Here is a 17,649-nt window from a genome sequence, read left to right as displayed (position 1 = left end):
TGACTGGAGGATAGCTAATGTGACGCCAATTTTTAAAAAGGGCTCCAGAGGTGATCCTGGCAATTACAGGTCAGTAACCCTGACTTCAGTATCAGGCAAACTGGTTGAAGCTATAGTAAAGAACAGAATTGTCAGACACGTAGATGAAGATAATTTGTTGGGAAAGAGTCAACATAGTTTTTGTAAAGGGAAATCATGCCTCACCAATCTACTAGAATTCTTTGAGGGGGTCAACAAGCATGTGGACCAGGGGGATCCAGTGGATATAGTGTACATAGATTTTCATGAAGCCTTTGACAAGATCCCTCACCAAAGGCTCTTAAGCAAAGTAAACTATCATGGGATAAGAGGGAAGGTCCTCTCACGGATTGGTAACTGGTTAAAAGATAGGAAACAAAGGGTAGGAATAAATGGTCAGTTTTCAGAAGGGAGAGAGGTAAATAGTGGTGTCCCCCAGGGGTTCTGTACTGGCACCAGTACTATTCAACATATTTATAAATGATCTGGAAAAAGGGGTAAACAGGGAGGTGGCAAAATTTGCAGATGATACAAAACTACTCAAGATAGTTAAGTCCAAAGCAGACTGTGAAGAGCTACAAATGGATCTCATAAAACTGGGTGATTAGGCAAGAAAATAGCAGATGAAATTCACTGTTGATAAATGCAAAGTAACATAATCCCAAATATACATGCAAAATGAGGGTCTAAATTAGCTGTTATCATTCAAGAAAGAGATCTTGGAGTCATTGTGATAGTTCTCTGAAAACATCCACTCAATGTGCAGTGGCAGTCAAAAAAGCTAACAGAATGTTGGGGATCAGTAAGAAAGGGATAGATAAGAAGACAGAAAATATCAGATTGTCTCTATATAAATCCATGGTATGCCCACATCTTGAATACTGCATGCAGGTGTGGTCGCCCCATCTCAAAAAAAATACATTGGAATTGGAAAAGGTTCAGAAAAGAACAACAAACTGATTAGGGGTATGGAACAGCTTCTGTATGAGGAGAGATTAATAAGATTTGGACTTTTCAGCTTGGAAAAGAGATGACTGTGGGGGGATATGATAGTGGTCTATAAAATCATGACTGGTGTGGAGAAAGTAAATAAGGAAGTGTTATTTACTCCTCATAACACAAGAACTAGGGTCATCAAATGAAATTAAGAGGCAGCAGGTTTAAAACAAACAAAAGGAAGTACTTCTTCACACAACACTCAATCAATCTGTGGAACTTGTTGCCAGGGGATGTTGTGAATGACAAAAAGTATAACTGGGTTCAAAAGAGAATTAGATAAATTCATGGAAGATAGGTCTATCAATGGCAATTAGCCAAGAGCATGCAACCCCATGCTCTAGGTGTCTCTAAGCCTTGGACTGCCAGATGTTGGGCCTGGACGACAGGGGATGGATCACTTGATAATTGCCCTCTTCTTTGAAGGAGTTGTTATAAACATTGGGATTAGGCCTTGTCTATACAACAAAGATAACCATGTTTAAACGTGGTGTTAGACAAATCACATTATAACTTTTTAAAAAACTGCCTCTGTAGAGAAAAAAATAAAAACAATACCAGAAATCTATAAGAAAACTATATTTTAACCCTGATAGCTACCTAGGCTAAAATATGGTTCCCTAACATAGCCATAACAGTGGAGGGAGCAGTTCTTTCCACGTGGGAAAGAATAAGCATGTTATAACATGGCTTAGCTATAACCATATTAAACATGTTTATTTCTGTTGTATATATGGGGCTGTAGAATGCAGAAGTCCCTTGTTCTCAGCCCAGTGCTTAGTCCACTAGATCATGCTTCCTCTCGCTATTTTTGGCTTTCTCTTGTTGATGCTTCAGTGGCTATTAACAGCTGAGTCCGCTCAGTTACCAGCAGACAGCTTAGAAGGGAACTGTGGCAGCTGTACTACTAGCAACAGAATCCTGAAAGGCAGTGCCTCATAAAAAGCCATGAACTGAATGGGCATTCTGCCAAAAATCAAAGTACCTTTGGCTCTGGTTTACATGGACACGAGGGGCCAGCTACAGGGAGGGACCATGAATACTATGATCTTTAGAAAGACAATAATCTGATGACAAACTTTCAGTCATAGCAAACAGTTTATATCAGGATATCTTTGCCAGGAAAGGGGACAGAAAACTACATTTTTTAAAAATGAAGTAGTGGGGTAAGGGGGAGGGGGAAGAGTTGCCTTGGGCTTTGCAGGGCCTAGAAACCAGCTCCCAATTGGGCCATATTTTTACAAAATTGTATCAACTTAAATGTATAAATCCTAGATTGCAAACTCTCTAGGACAGGGTTTCTCAACTTGTGGGTCATGGGTCGTGACCCAAAATTGAATCACCAGAATGTGTCAAAGGGACATGGAGGCCCTTGAGGGGAGGAGAGTAGTTGGGTCCTGTCCCCACGGAGGTGTGGGAGGCTTGGGGTGGAAGGGGTTCAGAGCCTGCACCTATGTCACAGCAGAAGCTCCTGCGGCTCCAATCCTGGGGCTGGCTGACGGGGCTCGGCTTCCCACTCTGGGAGTTGCTACCTCTTGCAGGGATCATAGCACCACTCAGGTTTGGCCCTCCATCATTATGATGGAGGGCCAGCCATGCCAAATTTGAGTGATTGGCATTGTGATCCCAGGTGCCAGTTTGCAATGCCACTTATACAAAGTGGCTGGCCCCCCTGAGTGACGCTATGACCCTGTATGTCACAACACCCAGAGCAGGAAGCCAAGTCCAGCCAGACCTGTGGGGCAGGAGTTCCTGCTATGGTACACATAGTGTACTTATTATATTAATGTGTATATCATATACTGTGGGTAAGAATATTAAGTAAACAAGGTTAATTTATTTGTTTTGCTCTAAAGCTATTTATTGGGTTGTGACAGGCCATCGAGTTTACAAATTGTTCCTGAGCCCAAAAAGGTTGAGAACCACTTTTCTAGGGCAGGTATTTTCTTCTGTTATTTATTTGTATAAGGTATAGTACAAGAAGGTCTTAATTCCTGTCTGGGGTCCTGAGACACTATTGCTCTGGAAAGAATAAAAGGTACAATTCCTATAAGTTTGTATCATTTATTAACCTGAGTGTCCAATACCTTCACAGTATAGCCTCTCCCAACCCTCAAGACACCCAGACAAGTACAGCTGACCTATGTTCATCTATTAAGTAAACATGGTACAACTTGTTCCCTGCTATAATCTAAACTAAGTTAAACTGTACCATAACTATTTAAAAACATGTTATCAGTCAACAATCTGGAGATGATTAGTTTGTTTCATTAAAGATAACTTGCTATCAAGAAGCACCTTTGGCCCAGCTACTTAAGGGTTTTTAGGCTCCTAACTTCCATTGAAATCAATAGAAGCAAAACAGGAATGTTTGCCTCACTAAGATCCCCCTATTCATGAACAATTGCCAGTGTCTTTTCAATCTACCACATGCACATTCAACAGTTATCCTGCACCTGCTCAGAAAGTAATTAAATCGTTCCTTGATGCTGTCCAGTATCTGGTATATGGTTTCATGAGCCAGGGATACAAAGCGTAGGGCAGCTTCCCCAGAATCACTAGTGGCATTTGTCACAGTCTGTACCCTGGTGTTCATCCTTTTTACAAAACTATGATAAATCCTGTACAAAGTATGCCTTGTGACATATCATTTGAAACCTCATAATTAGCTGATCATTGTTGTCGTGGTAAAATGTGTATGGCAACACTGTATGTAAAGTTATAAGATTATACTGTATGACATTGTTGAGACATGCTCCAAGTTTAGAAAAGCAGACAGACACCAGTTCCTCAGAGACAAAAGGCAAACTGATGCCTCAGCCAAGTGTCAACAAAATCAAATGGACTACCACCTGGTTAAGTGGCCATTTTTGGCAGAAAGAAGAGTGTGAGTGAGAAATTTACATCTTGGCTAACAGACTTGCTGTCACCTGAACCCCAGCTGAAGATAATTCTCAAATAAGAGAAATGCTATAAGAAGGGAGAACAGAGGACACAAAACACATCTCACCCCTCATTTTGACTCATGGCATCGACAACGTTTGAAAGACAAATGAAGCATCATTGAACTGGGGGAGTGGTCCCGGCTGAAGGAATCCAGCCAGACTGCTGTGAGCATGTGGTGAGAAAAACCTTTTTGCTTCAGGTTCACTTAGCTTGTGAAGTTAGGTATTAGTTTGTGTTTTACCTTTTATTTCTTTGTAACCAATTGTGACTTTTATGCCTCATTATTTGTAATCACTTAAAATTTATCTTTCTGTAGTTAATAATCTTGTTTGTGTGTGTTTGGAATCTCCATGTGAGATAAGAGGGTTTGTGCATATCATTTTCTGTTGGTCTGTCATTTCATTTTCTATGAGCTTGTATTATCCCAGAGGGTGCGGGGCAGTACAAGATGCACATTTCTGGGGACAAGTCGGGTACTGAGAATTTGCTGGTATTGTTCTGCAATATAATTCTGGAATGGCTGGCTAGGAACACTCCTATAACTCAGCTGGGAGTAATTTACATACTAGAGGCTGCCTGTGAGCAGGCCAGGAGAGGTTCTCTCAAAGCAAAGCAGTGTAAAAGGCACCCCGGCTTGGAGAATTGAGGGAACACAGCTGTCCAGCAGTCCAGATTGTATTCTGGAGAATGTCACAGCATTCCAGCGGTGATAATGTGATTGTGCTGGTACAGGATAAGTATCACTGCTTACATCTTTTCAAAAAGTCCTGTATTCCTAAAGATGTGAGCGTCATGAGTCTTCCCTGACCAGCCATCATTAATGTCAGTGAAACACCCTCTGGTAATATACAAGTGCTTGCATAACCAGGCACAAGTATCCCTTTCTGTTTATGTACTAAGCACTAAGGTCAGGGGGAGCAGGCAGCAGAATCAGGCTATGTAGCCTATCACCCCACCACAGTTCAGGAAGTCCATTGCTTCAAGTCCCTTTATTATTTCCTGCACATTGCCCAGAATCACAATACTATGCAGCAGGACACGCTTAATAGCCACGTACACCTGGATGACAACCACCTCCACCATGGACTGATAGCAGCCTGGGATTGCAAACTTCTAGAGCACAATCACCACCCTCTTTTCTACGGTCAAAGCAGCTCTCATTCGGATGTCGCTGCAATGGAGGGCTAAACCCCAAAAACAAAAAAACCCCAGGAAAGTGGCCTATGTATTTGAAAGTTCTACAGCAACTACTGCTCATCTCAGATCTGCCTCACAATATAGCCCCACCACTTCATCCTCATTTCATGGGCCCAGAAATGCCACTCGACCACGTGGAGCTGGTCAGCGAATGCCGGCAGCACCTTGCAATTTTTATGCACTTTCTACATCATCAATTCTTCCTTCTTGTTTGTCTCATCTTCATCACAGCATCACCAGCTACTGTGGCAGTAGCAGTCATTGAAGCTCTGCAAATATAGAAGGATCATGAGACTTGTCTTTAAAACAAACACAATAACTCCAATCTGTGCAAGGTGATCCTGGATGGCAAGATAGCAGACACTGAAAGAGCAGCACAAAGAACTGTGCAAATTTTTAAAAAGTCACAAAAGTTATGGGCTGGAAGAAAGGGAATTGCAGGAATTTAACCCCGAGCTCCCATAATTTCCTGAATGTATTGCTGGTATTCCACAATGAACTGCAAAAATTTCCCACAAAACTGTGGACCGGATGGTGGTGTGATGTCTATATGGTTTTACAAAAATAGGATAATAAATGAATATAATGTAACTGGGATATGCTTCATGCAAAAGGTCTCTTGTAAGGTATCATTACAAAACTTACAATCTACTGAGTGTGATCATCCTATTTGTATAAATGTACCACTCTTGTATCTAAAACTAGAAATATAAAATATAACTCTGAGGGCCTATTGTAATTATGCAAAGTGTGGGCCATTAATGGTGGTTTGGAATCTTGATGACTCCCATTAACAAGGACCATTGTCTGCAGATGGCTGTATTTTACCTGTGAGTCTTCCTGTATATATGTGTGCTGGCAAGTGGGTATTGAAGTCTTGCAGTGACATGTGATCAGGTCATCTGAACTGAAATCCATCTTTAACCTGGAGCTTTTCCAGTGAGGGGGGGTGGAAACCCAGACTGACAAAGGATTCCTGCCTTATGCAAAAGATATATAAAGGGGTGGAACAGAACAGAGGGAGGAGAGCCATCATGAAGAATTCCCTAGCTACCACCTAAGCTGGAACAAGAGCTGTACCAGGGGAAAGAATTGTGCCCAGGCCTGGAAGGTGTCCAGTCTGAAGAAAAATCTTAATGAAGCATCTCTAAGGGTGAGATTACCTGTATTTAGTTTGATTAGACATAGATTTGTGCATTTTATTTTATTTTGCTTGGTGACTTACTTTGTTCTGTCTGTTACTACTTGGAACCACTTAAATCTTACTTTCTGTATTTAATAAAATCACTTTTTACTTATTAATTAACTCAGAGTATGTATTAATACCTGGGGGAGCAAACAGCTGTGCATATCTCTCTATCAGTGTTATAGAGGGTGAACAATTTATGAGTTTACCCTGCATAAGCTTTATACAGGGTAAAACGGATTTATTTGGGTTTAGACCCCATTGGGAGTTGAGCATCTGAGTGCTAAAGACAAGCACACTTCTGTGAGCTGTTTTCAGGTAAACCTGCAGCTTTGGGGCAAGTAATTCAGACCCTGTGTCTTTGTTGGAGCAGACGGGAGTGACTGGCTCAGCAAGACAGGGTGCTGGAGTCCTGAGCTGGCAGGGAAAACAGGGATAGAAGTAGTCTTGGCACATTGGCTGGCAGCTCCCAAGGGGGTTTCTGTGATCCAACTTGTCACAGGTGGTATTGGGTACACTAGGATACGTAAACATACTGCACCACATCTTTTGCTGACAGAACCTCTGACAGTGAGGAAGCGTAGCAACAAAGGCTGCTAAGTGTGCGCATGCTCTACTGACATAGAAATGTCGGTAATGTTCTACCAGGAAAACTTTCTAATTTAGACATGGCTTTAGATTGCAAAATCTTTGGTGTAGGCTCGGGACCATCTCTCTGTGTTTGTACAATGCCTACCAAAATGGGGTTCTGGTCCATGACTAGGGCTCCTAGTCACTACGGCAATACAAATAATAAACAAGTTATAAATGTTATGACTTTCTATTATATGCAATATAGAGAAACATAGCAAAACAGTTTCCAGAATGTGTTACCCTCACACTCTAGGGCACCCCACCTTTACCTTTCCATGGGCTCAAGGCATAACCCAGTTAATTTAAGCACCCCAACCCTTACCCAGTTCCTAGGGCTCAGGGCGAAAGGAAACTACCCTTACTCAGTTCCTAGAGCTTAGGGCCACCCTTACCCAATTCCTAGGACTCAGGGCATAATCTTCTGCAGGTTTGAAGGGTCTTTTACCAGTGAAAGAACCTTACACAGGAATATCCTTAACCTCCATTTATTAAGAATTACCAAAACATAATACACATGCTAAGCATACAATGCTCATCACTCCCAATAAAGCAGACAAACTTTTCTCAGCGGGCAGTCAAGATTAGATCGTCCGGGACTCCAGCCTCTGCACTGTATGATTGGCAGGATGCTGAGAGCGGGAGTCAGAAAACACTTCCCATATTGAGGGCATCTCATTTTTTGCCTCCCTATCAAAATGCTTATCTTTCTTCTCAGGTACAATTGTAGCAAATACTGACAGATGAGCATCTGTCAGAATTTGCTATCCTGAACCAGGGGATGAGGAAAGGTGAGTGAGGGGAAGCATATTCTGACAGGATTACCATCATCCGTCCTAATTTTCTGGTCTAAAGAGTGAGGAAAGATGAGCAAAAGACTATGCTGCCCCTTGGTAAGCACATAGGCTACAATTTGTAAACATGCTTAACGTAATCCATAAAGTACTCACATAGAATCATAGAATCGTGGGACTGGAAGGGACCTCAATAGGTCATGCATAATGTTAGGAACATGCATAAGTGTTTGAAGGATTGGTGTCTCAGATGGTATGATGATGGATGCTACACAGAATTCTAGAAGGATCAAACAGGAATAGTCAACCTACATCAACCAAAATATTTAGGTGCCTGATCTATCCCAGTGGTCCACACAGTTCTCTTTAAGGATCAGGGCCTAAAAGTTTTCACTAATCTTTTTTCCCATTGATTCATAGATTCCAAGGCCAGAAGGAACCATTGTGATCATCTAGTCTGACCTCCTGTATAACACAGGTCATAGAAATCCCCCCAAATCATCCAATCTTGATTTAAAAATTGTCAGTGATGGAGAATCCACCATGACCCTTGAGAAATTATTCCAGTGGTTAATTACTCTCCCCATTACAAATGTATGCCTTATTTCTGGTCTGAATTTGTTTAGCTTCAATTTCCAGTCATTGGATTGTGATATACCTTTCTCTGATAGATTAGATATTTGTTCCCCATTTAGGTAATTGTAGACTAATCAAGTCAGTCCTTAACCTTCTCTTTGTTAAACTAAATACATTTTGCTCCTTGAGTCAATCACTTAAAGCCAAGTTTTCTAACTCTCTAATCATTCTTGTGGCTTTTCTCTGAGCCCTCTACAACTTAGCAACATCCTTCTTTAGTTGTGGGCACCAGTACTGGCCATAGTATTCCAGCAGCAATTGCACCAGTGTCAAATACAGAAGTAAACATAATCTCTTGACTCTTACTCGAGATTCCCATTTATGCATCCCAGGATTGCATTAGCTCTCTTGGCCACAGCCTGGCACTGGGCGCTCATGTTCAGCTGATTATCCACCCCCCACCTCCAAATCTTTTTCTTTGCGAACTGTGGGTCATGAAGGAGCGTCTCCTTTTTGTGCGCGTTGCTCCCTCCACCTTTCTCTGTTCCACATTCAGCAAGGCCAAGGTTGCCTGTTTGGTGTGTTTTGGGGCCGGGGTTGGCTTTGCTGAAACTGACTGGGTTTCACGTCTGAACCTGCATACCCTAGCAGGGAAAAGGAAGACCTGCCTCAGAATCAAGTCTCCAGCAGGCAGGTATCTACAGCTTCCCTGACGCACGTGGCACAGCTAGAGCCCGGGGCACTGGGAGGCCTCTAACAACACAGCCCTGTATAGGGCGCTGCGGAGCAGCACAAACCCCGTGGACCTTTCGCCTCCGCTTTTTGGCCCCGCTCTTCTCCCGCGCTTCGCTCACGGAGCAGAAACTGAGGGTCAGGGCAGAGCGTGAGCCACGGCTTCCAGACTTGCTACTGAGCATGCGCCAATCGCTGGCGCACGTTCAGCAAGGGCAGAGCCTCGCAGGAGGCTGTTTCTGACGCGACAAGGACCTGGGCCCGCACGAGAAGCTCTCGTCTCCTAGCAACCGGACGCACTGATCCCTCTCGCTCCGCTCGCCGCGGTGCATTATGGGATGGGATCGTGTGAGCGACCACTGCCCGGAGCCCGTGCGGTGCGGGCCTGTTAACGGCTCCCCTGCTAGCGGGGCCGCAGGGCGGGCTCCCGGACAAGGTAGAGGGCGGAGCGGGAAGATAACGGGGCTGGGGTCGATGCAGGAGCAGCTGCGGAGCGGGCTTTGGGCGGGGGCCGTACTGGGGAACCGGGGGCGAACGGCGCATCGCGCCGTTACAGTTTAACGGTTTCCTTCCCCTCCCCTCCCCGTGCCGTGGTCAGTCGCCCTGGCTCTTTGGGAAGGTGCCCATGTCTCCCGCGGTGTCTGTACGCGACGTACCGCAGTGGGGCCCCTCGCCCTCCGGCTGGGGTCGGGACGGGGGCTCCACCAGCCCCCGGCTCTCTGTCCGGCATTGTGTAGCGCTGGCGAGGGGCGAGCCTTTCAGAGACCGGCGTGTGCGAGCTTCAGTTCTGTCTCCCTGCCACCGATACAGGCATGGCAAGACTAGAGCATCGGGCCAGTTATTAGTCCATTCTCCTTACCCCGGGGACTTCGAATCTGCTCAGAAGCTCTTTGACTGCAGCGGGGCTTGTTACTTTTTCAGACAGACTAGATTTCAAGGGGACGGTGTCCCTTTAAGTCTGTGTTGAAGTTTTTTGTCAGGTTTCAGAGTAGCAGCCGTGTTAGTCTGTATCCGCAAAAGGAACAGGAGTACTTGTGGCACCTTAGAGACTAACAAATTTATTAGAGCGTAAGCTTTCGTGGGCTACAGCCCACTTCTTCGGATGCATAATGAAGAAGTGGGCAGTAGCCCACGAAAGCTTATGCTCTAATAAATTTGTTAGTCTCTAAAGTGCCACAAGTACTCCTGTTCTTTTTGTCAGGGTTTAATTCGAAACCCGCTGAAGTCAGGGTTCGATTTCAGTGAGGTTTGGATTAGGTCTGAAGTTTTAGTTCTTGTGAACGAAAAAAGCTTAGTACTATTCATAATTTTACAATTGTAAGGAGACTTATGCTGAGAAAATATTTGGCATAATTAATGTTTCTCAGGTAAAAATGATGCAAAATGTCCACCTGGCACCTAAAGCAGATGAAGATGATCTTTATTCTGGCTACAATGACTATAACCCCACCTTTGACACAGAGGTAAAACTACTTACCATTTCTCAGTTATATATGTGTATGATATAAGGCAATCTTCACTGGAGTTGGCATTCTGATAGTGCTTTAGATATGCTCAGAAACAAACCAACAAGCATCGCTGCTTTGAAGTTAGTTTTCCTCCACCCATCCATCAAGATTTATCAAAAGTCTCAGAGATCATTTTGAGTGGTTATAATTTCATTGCTGGTTTTCTATTCTGAGATAGTTTTGTTATGCACCTTCAACCAGTGTCTATTTGCTGTGAAGATTAGAATTTATGAAATATTAAATTGTAACAGTTTAAAAGCAGAGGTTTAGTAGATTTGTGTTTTGGCATCTGGGGTGAAATCCTAGCCCCATTGAATTCTATGGGAGTTTTGACATTACCTTCAATGGGAGCACATTGTGATTTTCTTTGAGTCAAATTTACATATTAAATTGAATAAAATCAAGAATTTATCAATATTAAAATTATATTTGGAAAACTACTGTTGCATAAAATCATTTTAACCCAATTAAATAAGAATGCAGACTAAGCATTCAGTTAATAGCTTCTATTCAATGTTGAACTACTTGAACTTCTTGGGTCCAGTATTCTAGAACTCATTTCTTTTGCCCTAAAGCTGTCCCTCACCACATGCACCTATATATTTCTATGATTCCATGATTTCATAAGTCATGTAAAATAGGGCTTTGGAGCGGAGCCCGGAGCTGGAGTGTGGAGCAGCTCCGGAGCAGTGGAGCTGCAGGTTTTTGCCTGGAGCTGGAGCGGAGCCGGAAAAAGACATAATAGGTCATCTAGTTCATTGATCATTATAGCATATTGAAAATACACTATGTCCTCCTCCATAAGCTAGTAAGATTTATACTACATCCTGCATGTTTAAATATATAAATAGTGGAATACCCAATATATGTTTATGGAATAGCAATATGAGATGCACACTAGGATCAGTTAAGCATTCAAATTAGTGCCTGTACAGCCCTTTAGACAGAAATAAAAATGCTGTGTATGGTAACTACTAACTATTATAAATCAAGCTCAATTTCCTCCCAGTGTTTTACTATTCTTCAGTGATTACTTTGTTTTGACATTGTTCTGTGTAAACTAAAAGTTCTTTAAGTGGTATAATCACAGCTTATTGACACTACAAACTGTAATTTGGCAATATCCAAGGGCATCCGAACACCGGAGCTAGTCCCCCACAGTGGAAATATTGTGGGGGCTCCACCCTCACATATACTTTTGCATGCCTGCTGGGGATGAAGGGGAGGCAGAGGTGAGGGTCAGACCAAGAGGGGCTGAAGGGACTGCTGCAGGGCCCAAAATCAGGCCTGGGAGCAGATAGGAACCCCCAAACTCCCTTTCCAGCCTGGAACTGGCTTGCCCACCCCCCTCCCCACCCACCAGGCAAGTCTCGGTATCTCCCCTCACTCCCTCTCCTATTCCTCATCTCCCAGGCAATAGTAAAGCGCTGTAGGAGCAAATTACTTATTTTTATTTGTCGTCTTTGGATAGTTCTTACATTTTTGTTTTGTTTCAGGATTTAGAAAATGACACAGCTTTTCAGCAGGCTGTGAGAACTAGTCATGGTAGAAGACCCCCAGTAAGTAAATTTTAAAATATATTGCAATATTTCTAAACATTCTCAGGAGATCTGGATTCTAATCTTGGCTCTGCTACCCACTGCCTTTGGGCAAGTCTCCGTCTCAGTGCATTTCCAAAATGATGATAGAATGTTTAGCCATTTATGTGAGATACAAGGCCAAAATTATTAGAGCTACAGCATGAGATTTTAAACTTCCACCATGCAGTAAGTATGGTTCTTATACATGATTATTTCTTAAATATGTGGATGGGGAAAAGTTAGCCCGTGGAACCTTTGCCAGAGGATGTTGTGAAGGCCAAGACTAACAGGGTTCAAAAACGAATTAAATAAATTAATGGAGGATAGGTCCATCAATAGCTATTAACCAGGATGGCCAGGGATGACATCCCTAGCCTCTGCTTGCCAGAAGCTGGGAACGGGCGACAGCGGATGGATCACTTGATGATTACCTGTTCTGTTCATTCCCTCTGGGGAACCTGGCATTTGCCACTGTCGGAAGACAGGATACTGGGCTTTGGTCTGACCCAGTTTGGCTGTTCTTATGTTTATCTGTCAGGGGGTGAGCCTCTCCAACACATCCCTGTGTGCCTTCCCCCTTGGGTTCTTTCACTCAATTACCAGATTTACATTGACTCAAGAGCATGCACCCCTCTGTGGAGTCTGATTTATTAAGTTTCTACAAAGTGTGACTTACCTGGTGGAACTAACAAAAGTCACCTTGCTCTGGCTCCTTATAAGACTCCTCATCAGTTCTTTGTCCCATTTCAGGAGACCTCCTCCTGGAGCGGAGGTTATGCTTCAGACAGTCCCTCCTGGGGCGGCAGGGTGTACATTAATGAAACAGCCAGCCAGTCAGTCTCCTCATAGCAAGAGCCTCAGACCTCTTTCTTGGGGCTGGGTTATAATTTAGCCAGCTGTAGGGCCTTAGCCAGCTTCTGCCTCAACTGGCCCCTTTTTCATCAGTTAATCCTGATGCTAGCAGGATCCAGCAGGCAGCCTTCTTACTCTCTTTAGTATTTGCAGGCAGCTCCCTGAAATGACAGAGGAGACAGCATTTATGCTGGTCCCCTTCTCCCAGCTCATTCCCAATTGTTGGGGGAATGGTGGAGCCTTGCTCCACCCTCTCTGCAAGGATCCTGCCCCAGGCCCTTAAAGATACAATGACAGGATTTCCTTCCAGGCATTGTTCGTTCCCAGGACCGCTTCCTCTACATATCCCATCTAGGTCTTTATGTTGGATCCTTCAAATCCTTAAAAGGGACATGGCAGACTGGCCTGACCTTATTCCTATATGATAAAATGAGCCAGATATTGATTAGAATGAAATGACCGATTCTAAAGAGTCCCCACATAATGCATCCATTCAGAAGGAAGTTGGCCTTGACATACCTCAAGGGTGGAATGGAGTATAATATACCAAACTCTGGAGTGTTGTTGCAATTTAAAGTTATTCAAATAATGTTGGTTACTTTTATTTAGTTATGACTTCAAAACTCTTACATCCTTTTTCAAAATAAATGGAAAATTGACATGTAGACCCTACTTTTGAAATTTATATTCTGTTGTAAGGACTATGTGCTTCTAAACAAGAGCTGAAACTGTTAAGAATCATGTGCAGTTTAATCACCAGAAAGGTACATACACCTCTACCTCGATATAACGCTGTCCTCGGGAGCCAAAAAATCTTACCGCGTTATAGGTGAAACCGCGTTATATCGAACTTGCTTTGATCCAGCGGAGTGCGCAGCCCTGCCCCCCCGGAGTACTGCTTTAACGCGTTATATTCAAATTCGTGTTATATCGGGTCACGTTATATCGGGGTAGAGGTGTATTTTAAAGAGGGAGCTATGATTTATATGAATAAAACTGAACATAGAGACATCACTATAGAACTTTCTGTACTTTTTTTAATGTATGATCATTTCTGTGAACTTGTTTTATTAACCAATGTAAAAAAGACTGAGTAATCACATTTGGATTAATTATGGTTTGTTTGGTTTTTTTTTTACCAAGATGACAGCCAAAATTCCAGGCACATCAGCTTCACGACCTTTAGCTACTGGGTTTGGGGTAAGTTTTAGTTCTGTGTTTTAAACTTAATCAAAGAGAGGCTCTACCTGGAGTCTTGCTTGAGTCTATACAACCCTCTAAAGCCTATGTACGGTGTTGTCTCTTTTTGTCTCAATCCTTTCCTCCAGTGAGCCACACTCATTGCTTAACTTTGAATATCAGCAGCTGTGCACTTGGATAAGGCACAGTTACTGATTTTTCAAGATACACGACAGTGCTTCCTAGGTACTGAATTAGAGGACAGAATCCAACATTAAAGGTTTGATTGAACTTGCTTTGAAATTGATGGGAAGGCTTCCATTGATTGCAGTGGGAATTGGACTGTACCCTTTGTGTTTATGTGGTGGACAGTTTTGGAGTATGCTATAGAAATTGCATGATGCTAAGGTAAATATTAAATTTTAAAGAATTTTCAAATTACATTTAATTTTATACAGATTTCTTTCTAGTTCTTAAACCCTAAATATAGACAAGATCATTTGAATAACTAATTATTAATTACTTTAATTATAGCTATATTTGATGCCTAATTTCTCTTCGGTCATCTTGTGGCTCCCACTGCCATTGCAAGATTAAATTGGAAGGAACATTCTTGAGTGCTTTTTATCCAGTCCTATTTACATAACTCAAGCAATGGAACTACCCTTATGAACTATTCCACAGTGCACTGGACTTCAGTTAGGAAATTATTCCCAATAGTCATAATTTTCCTGTTGTCTAATTTGATGTCATTACTTCTAGTTACACTCTCTCGGAACACCTTAAAATTCCTCATCCTCCTCAGTGTTTAGATCCTTTAAGTATGTGCTTCTCTAGACAGGTATATTGCTTTAGCTATCTCTTAGGCAAGCTCGCTGGTTAGAATTTTCAAAAGCGCCTAAGTCCCATTGAAAGTCACTGAACTGTAGGCTTTCCTTTGTCCCTGCCCTTTGATCTGGACACACCCCTTTACCAGATTATTTCCCCCCCTCCCCCCCAACACTCATAGTTGTGGATATTTGGTGTAGGAATTAGTGGTGTTTGGAGAAATTAGTTTGGTAAAGGGCTGTGTGCAGAGGGGCAGTTCCCATGGTAATGGAAGGCTGGCATTATTATTATTTGTATTATAGCAGGTAAGGGCTCCAGTCATGAACCAGGACCCCATTGTGCTAGGCACTGTACAAACATGGAACAAAAAGACACTCCCTGCCCCAAGAGTTTACAGTCCAAATATAAGATGAGAGAAAAAAGATATAAACAGATCAATGGGGAAGTATAAGGAAGCAATGAGACAAAATGGTCAGACTGGTACGCTGTGGTCTCAGCACTCCAACAGTCTAACTGTTGTCAATGTTTTTGTAGGCCTCACTGAAAAGGAGGATTCTGAAGGGGCATAGTGAGTTAGTTTTCAGATGTTTACAGGGAGCTTGTCCCAAGCATGAGGGGTAAATTTGGGAGAAATCATGAAGGTGCTTGAAAATTTAACAAGTGTTCAATAAAGGCTGACATAAAGAGATGATTGGAGGCAGGAGTCAACCTTTCAATACTGGAAGAGAGATGATAGGTAGCACGTGAGATGTGTCATGAAAGGATTTGAAAGCGAAGACAAGCAGCTTATGTTTGATACAGTTGAGAAGAGGAAGCCAGTGAAGGGAATCAACAAGATGAGTGACATGGTCAAAGCAGTGGGCTTGGAAAATGATCTTTGCAGCAGTATTATGAATAGATATGAGCGGGGCAAGATTGCATTTGTTAAGACCAGAAAGAAGAATGATGCAGTAATCAAGATGCAATATAGTGAGAGTACAAGTTTTAACTGTGTGGCTAGATAGGAAAGGATGTATCTTAAATATCTTATTCAGAAAGAATCTCTAGTGAGACAGAGTTTAAACTGTGGTGCATGATCTATGGTATACAGTAGTTATCGCAACAGTAAGGTGGGGGCCTGTGGGTGGAGAAGTAGATGGTCTTTACTGTTAGGTGGCTTAACTTTTCATTCACTTGCTGTCGTGTGTTATGCATGCAGCTGCCGTTACTGTTTATAAATGAAGATGCGTAAGTGGCAGGGAAGGGGGTAGAAGTGTATCTGCTGATGGAGAACATATCATCAATTATCTGTTGCAAATTAACCCTTGTATATCTTCTCTGTTGTAGGCTAAAATCTGACAGAAAAGCATAGCTCACAGTGAAGAAGCTTTTATGGGCACCTGGCCCCATTTTATCAGGTTTAGGTTAGGGATATAAAATGTTAACTGGCCCTCAGCTGACCCCAGCCCCATGGCTGGCTCAACGGCCAGAACAACCCCAGCTCCTCCCCCTTTAATTGATTAACCCTTTAACCAATAGAATTTTAATAGTTTAAATGGTTAACTTTTTAAACAATATTTACATCTCTAGTTTAGGTATAAAGCATATAACTTATAGTTATAACATGAACAACAGCCAAAGTCTTCCTAAATCTAATTAAAAAATAAAAACTACCTATTGTACCAGGTCTATCAGGATGCACCTCTCTACTAATTTTTGTGTTGATTGACAATTTAAAAAAAGTCAATAATGAAATGTACAACTGCCATGGACAAATTTCAACCAGAGCCCATTAAAAACTGGTGAACAGAGACTAAACAAAAAGTATACAGAAAATTCAAAGGGCGTAAAATCTGTGAAATTTTACAAGGCTTGTCTCTTACTTCTAGAGAAAAACGGGGAATGTATTTAAATTTTAAATCCATTTTATAACTCAACCATAACTATGGAGTTGTTATCATGTACCTTCATAATATTTATGCCCTACAATAGAAGCATATCCTGACTCAATGAAGTCAATGGGAGTTTTGCTATTGATTTCAAGGGGAGCAGGATCATATCCTAAAGTTGTACATTCATGAGACAGAAACGACTATGTATTTAAGTATTTATAGTTTTGGTTCTAAACTTCTAAAGTAGAAAAAGAGCTTACGATTCTTAATTTTAATATTTTTTTATTTTGGTAGTCAAAGACCGCATTATCGTCATCAATGGGAAGACCAATGACAGGAGCTATACAGGTAATATTTTATTTACTTTGAGTGTGGGCTCAGTATGTTGAAGTTATACTGTGAACGTTCTCTTTTTAATGCAAATGTTCCAGGAGGTGGATATGCTGTCTCTTTGCCAGCTGTGAACTCTCCCAAGCTTGGGGATTTCTCAGCTACTGAATTACAGCTGGTTTCTAGACAGCTTGTGCCTCTTTGTCTTGTCCAATTCTACTCAATCTGACCCCTAATTTCTCAGGGCTCTCAATCCTTGCTGCCCAGGAAAAAAAGAACTCTGACACTCAGCATGTGACAGCACATTACAGAGCCACTAGTTTAACAGGACAGCCCTTAAGAAGAATATTGTAAAAATCAGAGACAGTTATATGGCATATGTTAAAATTATCGGCAACAAAAACAAAAAGGATTAGGGTTATCTAT

At 42.2% G+C, this 17,649-nt stretch overlaps 2 protein-coding genes across 3 annotated transcripts in view; one reads left to right on the top strand and one right to left on the bottom strand.

Moving 5' to 3' along the window:
- CRYL1 (crystallin lambda 1) overlaps positions 1 to 12,907 on the bottom strand; it is a 96,904-nt gene extending 83,997 nt beyond the window's left edge. The window contains exon 1 of the mRNA XM_065595238.1: positions 12,840 to 12,907. Within this exon, the coding sequence (XP_065451310.1) occupies positions 12,840 to 12,892 (53 nt within the window). The 5' untranslated portion in view covers positions 12,893 to 12,907. The remainder of the gene's footprint in view (positions 1 to 12,839) is intronic.
- The window catches only part of IFT88 (intraflagellar transport 88), an 87,352-nt gene continuing 79,077 nt past the window's right edge, over positions 9,375 to 17,649 (top strand). For both annotated transcript variants that reach the window (XR_010601036.1, XM_065595220.1), the window contains exons 1-5: positions 9,375 to 9,511; positions 10,443 to 10,538; positions 12,080 to 12,142; positions 14,159 to 14,215; positions 17,188 to 17,241. Coding sequence is in view for 1 of the 2 variants with exons in the window: in XM_065595220.1 (XP_065451292.1) it covers positions 10,449 to 10,538; positions 12,080 to 12,142; positions 14,159 to 14,215; positions 17,188 to 17,241 (264 nt within the window). In the remaining variant the exon portion in view is untranslated. The remainder of the gene's footprint in view (positions 9,512 to 10,442; positions 10,539 to 12,079; positions 12,143 to 14,158; positions 14,216 to 17,187; positions 17,242 to 17,649) is intronic.

This window comes from Chrysemys picta, chromosome 1 (assembly GCF_011386835.1).
Source record: "Chrysemys picta bellii isolate R12L10 chromosome 1, ASM1138683v2, whole genome shotgun sequence".
Taxonomy (NCBI): Eukaryota; Metazoa; Chordata; order Testudines; family Emydidae; genus Chrysemys; species Chrysemys picta.
The sequence above is the reverse complement of the archived record's forward strand: the minus strand, read 5'-3'. Positions and strand labels throughout refer to the sequence as shown.